Below are 6647 nucleotides of genomic sequence, written 5' to 3'. Positions count from 1 at the left end.
GTTTTTTTGTCTTTTTCTTTGTGACTGTGTAATGATTTTGTCTTCAGATTGTAATAACTTTTTTTTTTTTAGCTTTGTTAGTAATCTCTATAAATATTGCTATTAATCAAATTTACCACGGTTTTTTTTTCCTTCTTCAATAAACTAAATGACATATTATCCACTCTCTTCACTAATAATTTCAATAATCTTTTTTGCATATGTTTAAACAATCTTAATCAATTTTTTAATTATAATTTTTTGTAATATGTTACTCCAATATTTTTGTGTATAGAAATATTTTTATTTTGTCATTTTTTGTATGATCACTCGTCTATCTTAGTATTCTCATTTTTGTAATTCACTTTTTTATCTTATATTATTCCTTCAAAATCTAATATCTAATATGATATAAGATAGTTGGTTGTAAAATAATGCATTAAATTTTTCCTTCAACTTGAAATGTATTTTACTATCACAAATAATTTCTTATGCATTTCTCCACTTTAACCTCTCATCTTATATTTTGAGTAACATCTTTTTTAATTTCTCCATCATTTCAATTTTATGTACCTAAACTTGGAGACCTGTAGTATAATGTCATCTCTAATTTTAACTTTCAATGCATCATTATCATCTTATTATTTTTGCTAAAATTACAATGTATATACTCTATTTTACTCCTCTTCAAGTAAAAATATTAAAATTTCAAAAGTTCGATTCCAAAGGTTAAGCTTGGAGTTAACTTATTCTTTTAATTCCTTAACTAAAACTATGTCATCCATAAAAAGAATACACTTATAGATAATTTTTTGTATGTCACTAGTAAGCACATCTAAAACTAAATTAAATCATTAAAGACTCAAAAGAAAAATGCTTATATAAATCTATCCCAATAAAAAAAATTTAGATATATTTTAGAAGTTCTCATACTTGTAATTACTCCATTATTCATATATTGTATAGTTGAATATATGCTACACAAATTATTTTTTCTAAGACTTTTTATGACGCTTATCTTAATACATAATTATGTATTTGCGAAATCAATATAAATTATATATAAACCATTTTTCTTTATAACAGTACTTTTTTTTTATCAATTTTTATAGAAAAATATATAACTTTTATGGTAGACTTTCTTACCATAAAACTTATAATTGATTATCGACATTTTTATAAATTTTCTTAATCTATATTCAATCACTTTTTTCCATAATTTCAAATTGTGTTTTATAAGTTTTATCCCTTTATAATTTATATGATTTTTTTAGTACCTTTCTTGTTCTTGTACATAAAAACTAAAGTGTTTTTCTTCTACTCATTTGACATATTCTTAGATAAGAGAATAAGTTAACCAATTTTTTTTTGTTATCTCATAAAATATACAAGAACGAAACCAAATGATATATAACGGTGTTTGGACATATTGAAATGTAATAGTAATAATACACTTAATTTACCCTTAAAAAGTTTTTGTATGACTTTGGAGATCCACTGCATTATTTTACTTCTTTTTTTTTTTCTAACTCATTATGACATTTTACAGCTCATGTTGGATTTCATGGCTTTGAAGGCAATAAAAATAAAAATAAAAATGGCAAGCTCCCATAAAATTATTGAATCATAGTCATTAATTTGAACGGATCCAAACTAAGAAAGTGAACTGAAAAATTCATACTTTTATGTACCCTTATTTTCAGTTCACTGCATTTGAAGCTATGCAAACAGACTAAGGAATATATTTTTGTTGAAATAACAATTAAAAGAAGAAAGAAGAGAAGGGGAAAGGAGGCGGCATTGCAATGCCAATTGGCAACCGTCACCAACTGTCAAAAATGAAAGTGTTGTGGTGGGACCCACTCACATGGGCATGGGTCCCTCTCACTCACGTTTTCATTTTCACATTATAAAACTCAGCTCAAAGACACACAGTAACACTGTTTCTTCAACATTCAATTCAATTCATTTCAAGATCTCAATCACATGACCCAAAGACTCTCTTTAGTTACAGTGAAACCAAACCAAACCCTACGCTCCTCTCCCTCCGTCATTTCAATGCGGCTTTTGTTGGCGCTGTAGAAGAAGAAGAAGAAGAAAATGCTCAGTTTCTGCAGAACCACCTTCCTCATTGTGTCCTTTCTCTCCCTTTTGGCCCGTTGCCATTGCCATGGACATGTCTACACCTTCACCATGCACCATCGCTACTCCGAGCCCGTCAGGAAGTGGTCCCACGCCACCGCCGGAATCCCCTCGCCGCCGGAGAAAGGCAGCGTCGAGTACTACGCCGAGTTGGCCGACCGCGATCGCTTCCTCCGCGGCCGGAAGCTCTCCCAAATCGACGCCGGACTCGCTTTCTCCGATGGCAACTCCACCTTCCGCATCAGCTCCCTTGGATTGTATGCTTGTTCTTTTCCTTTTCATTCTTCAATTATTATTATTATTATCGAAATGGTCTTTTTAAAATATTAAATTAATAATTTCTTGAAAATAATTTAGGGAATGGTTTGATGGGTAATGGCTCAAGTTTCAAATTTGAAAGAAAAGAAGAAAGTATTTACGTGTGATTTATACTTGAATTTGACCCTTCTTTATGATTTAGTAAGTCTGTTCGTTTCTAAAGAAAAAAATTACGATAAAAACTTAATATTTAAATTAGAAAAAATGAGAAAAATGAAAGAATTGATTGGATTGGATCGTTAGGAAACTGTCTTGATTAGTCTCTTCTCTCTTTTTTTTCTTGGAAATTGAATGCTGGTTTTCTTTAACCTTAACCCTATCTTTTTTTCTTTTTCTTGTTTTTTTCCTGGAGATTCATACAGTTTGCATTATACAACAGTTCAACTAGGGACACCGGGAGTGAAGTTCATGGTGGCGCTTGATACGGGAAGCGACCTCTTCTGGGTACCCTGTGATTGCACCAGATGCGCTGCTACTGATGGCTCAGCATTTGCTTCAGCCTTGGCTTCGGTATGCTCTCTTCAGTTATATCTATTGTATATTGTTTATGATCATGAAGTTTTTCCTCTACTTGGCTATTGTTTATTTTCTTTTGAAGAATGTTAGCTGTAGCAAATGCAATCCTTTTTAAGACACTCTTAAACACATTCTTTATAAATTGATAATTTGTTTGTAGGTCTTTAATTTGTTGGAGTATTGAAAAGAGCGTGTTTTCTAACATTTATCTTTTCTTTTTCCTTTTTTTTAATCTTGAGTGAAAAATATCTTTGAGAGTGAGCTTTGTATGAATGAGGAAGATGATTCTTATATTTTAGATATTCGTGTCTTCTGTTTTGCTGCTCCTTCTTTTTTTGAGTAAACTTCATTGTTGTAGCAGGATTTTGACCTTAATATATACAATCCTAATGGATCTTCAACGAGTAAGAAGGTCACTTGTAACAACAGCATGTGCACTCACCGCAACCAATGCCTCGGGACATTCAGCAACTGCCCCTATATGGTCTCTTATGTCTCTGCCGAAACATCTACATCAGGAATTCTAGTGGAAGATGTTCTGCACTTAACAAAAGAAGATAGTCACCATGACCTTGTTGAGGCAAATGTCATATTTGGGTTAGTTTCCTTGTTAAATTACGTTCTTTCTTTTTCTCAATTATTCATCTAAGAAGTAGCAATAATAGTGCAATACATGTATTTCAGCTGTGGACAAGTTCAGAGTGGATCATTCTTAGATGTTGCTGCTCCCAACGGTTTGTTTGGGCTAGGTATGGAGAAAATATCAGTTCCTAGCATGTTATCAAGGGAAGGATTTACAGCAGATTCATTCTCCATGTGTTTTGGACGGGATGGCATTGGAAGGATAAGTTTTGGGGACAAGGGAAGTTTTGATCAAGATGAGACTCCATTTAATCTGAACCCATCACAGTAAGTGGTAATTCCCTGTTGCTTGCCTCTGATTATCTGAATTTGAAGTACTATTAATGTTTGCAATAATAACATCTCTTATGCATGGATACATTCCACAGTCCTACCTATAATGTCACAGTCACCCAAGTCCGTGTAGGCACTACTCTAATCGATGTGGAATTCGCTGCTCTTTTTGATTCTGGGACCTCTTTTACATATTTGATTGATCCTACCTATACAAGGCTTTCTGAGAGTGTAAGTTCCAAATGGGACTAAATCTGCTTACTATTAACTATATGTTATTTCAAGACAAATCTTACCATAGCATTTATTTTGCAGTTTCATTCCCAAGTACAAGATAGGCGACGTCCATCTGATTCAAGAATCCCTTTCGAATATTGTTATGATATGAGGTCATAAAACTACTATTATTTGTTATTCATTTTAGTTTTTCTTTCAAAGCTAAATTTTCTTTCTCATCATGTACAGTCCTGATGCAAATACTAGTCTGATTCCAAGTATGAGTTTAACTATGGGAGGTGGAAGTCATTTTATTGTTTATGATCCGATAATTATTATCTCTACTCAGGTAGTAGTTCAAGCTGGCTTCCTTTTCAATATATGTATCCGACAATTGTTACCTTTGGGTATATACATGTAACTAAGATGTTCCTTCCCTTATCATTTTACAGAGCGAACTTGTATATTGTCTAGCAGTTGTCAAGAGTGCTGAGCTGAACATAATTGGACGTAAGTCTCTTATACTTTCTGAATACTATATGATTGAATATGCTCTATAAACCAGAAGTGAATTAGGTTCAGCTAGGGACAAGCTGAAGAATTAAGTCAAACAAAATATAAGCGGGCTTGTTTACTATCAGTGACTCGGTGTCCAAATGATGCGTGATGGTTCATATATGTTCATTCTCATGCACTGTTCTCCCAAATAATATTATGATTGTTTACCCCTCAGCTTTTGATGTTGATTGCAGAAAACTTCATGACTGGTTACCGTGTTGTATTTGACCGTGAAAAGCTCATATTGGGATGGAAAAAATTTGATTGTAAGTGTTTATTTCCCTCTCACGGTTACTAATCTTCCAATTTGTTTTTATATATGCTGAAACTTAATAGCCTTACCTCTGAGATTTAATTCCCAAGAAACAAATGGTCATACTTTGAGCCCATAAACAGGTTATGACATTGAGGACCATAAAGCTATCCCAAAAAGACCACACTCAGATAATGTGCCTCCAGCTGTCGCTGCTGGGCTTGGTAATAACCCTTCCACTGATTCAACAAGAAAGTCCAAATACAAGTCTCAAAGTTCTAATGCATCACCATCATCGCATTATACCCACAATTCACTTCCAACTTGCTTAGAATTTCTTGTATTTTGTTTTGTTTACATATTCTATAATCATTCATTTGTAATGGGCTTGTAGTAGTTTATGGTAAACCTTAGCTCATATTCTTGATCTACATGTTGATAGTTACAATACATTTCCTTTTGCTCTGTTCTATGTAGTATAGTAGTGAAGAAGAATATATGTTTGATTTTTACTCTCATGATATAACACACTGTAAATGTCAGCTATATGTTTTCCCTTCCCACTCAAGTTATTATTCTGTTATTTATTCAAGGAGGAGGAGATATATATTTCCATGTTATAATTTGCTTTGATTAGCATGTGGGGTACAAGGAAGCATATTTTAGCTGCCTTCAGTGTTCTATTGTTCTGAAAGCTTGAGATTTCATTTCATAAATTTTATATTTTGGAAGATTTGTTTTATTTCAACGTCAATCTAGGCAAGTGCATTTAACGGTAAAAAGAAAATGAAAAGGGTTAACAATTTCTATGGCGTGTAAAATAAAAGGTTTTCTTTCAACATCAATCCGCGAGGCCATTTTCCGTATCGCGCAACCTGGGACGGAACTCGTACCTGGGAACCATATCTATGTCAAGATTCTAAAAACTAAGTTCACATATTTTTACAATTAAGAAAATGGGTTGAAGTTAAGAAATTTCTAGAATTTAAAAAAAAAGAAAATTAAGTTTAAAGTTAATTTTTTTTTATATAATTTTATAATTTTTTAACCCTTAGAGGTAACTTTTAAGTTAAAAATTATCGGGTAACATATTCTTAAATCATAGAATTTATGACAAAAAAGAATAGAAAGAAAAATTTTAAATTAGATTATAAAAAATTATAACATTAAAAATATTTCTCTTTTATTTTTTATTTCTTTCCAGTCAAACACACTACTATAATATCCTTTGGGCTTTATCTTGCAAAATTTCATGCTATTAGAAATTACGAACTCAGCAAAAAACAGTTTAAACTTTTTCTTTTGTCTATGAACTCTTTGAACTTAGGAACATCTTATGGTCTTTGACTTAAAAAATAATCAGTATAACACAACTAAACTTAGTCCATGTTTACTACAGGAAGCTTCTCCCTTGATTAGGAACTTACAATTTATTGATTAAGTAAATAAGTTTGTAGAGTTGTTTAGTAAATACAAAATGAAAGAAATTTATAACTTTTAAAAGCTAGTTTTTCAAAAACCATCTAAAGAAACACTTAGAATATGTTTGTTTGCATCTCTTTTTAAAAATTAAAAATACATGTAATTTTTTGTTTTTAAAAAGAGAAAACTCTTTTTAAAAATTAAAAATGCAAACAAACGTACTCTTAATTTTTAAAAAATTAACTACCAATATTTTTATTACATTTTTATCTTTAATTTTAAAAAAAAGATAACTTATCAGTTAAAAGCCTAGTACATTAATCTTATT

General features: G+C 31.5%; 1 protein-coding gene across 1 annotated transcript; it reads left to right on the top strand.

Annotated features, from left to right (window-relative positions):
• Positions 1–1918: 1918 nt before the first annotated feature.
• Positions 1919–5440, top strand: LOC113857722 (aspartyl protease family protein 1-like). Its single transcript, XM_027489878.1, has 10 exons — positions 1919–2378; positions 2819–2949; positions 3317–3552; positions 3640–3864; positions 3966–4101; positions 4186–4259; positions 4336–4435; positions 4539–4596; positions 4839–4910; positions 5041–5440. Exons 1-10 carry the CDS (start codon positions 2150–2152, stop codon positions 5289–5291), a joined length of 1512 nt encoding a protein of 503 aa, XP_027345679.1. The 5' UTR covers positions 1919–2149; the 3' UTR covers positions 5292–5440.
• Positions 5441–6647: the final 1207 nt, after the last annotated feature.

This window comes from Abrus precatorius, unplaced genomic scaffold (genome assembly GCF_003935025.1).
Source record: "Abrus precatorius isolate BTA unplaced genomic scaffold, Abrus_2018 Scaffold2, whole genome shotgun sequence".
In the NCBI taxonomy this organism is placed as follows: domain Eukaryota; kingdom Viridiplantae; phylum Streptophyta; class Magnoliopsida; order Fabales; family Fabaceae; genus Abrus; species Abrus precatorius.
The sequence above is the reverse complement of the archived record's forward strand: the minus strand, read 5'-3'. Positions and strand labels throughout refer to the sequence as shown.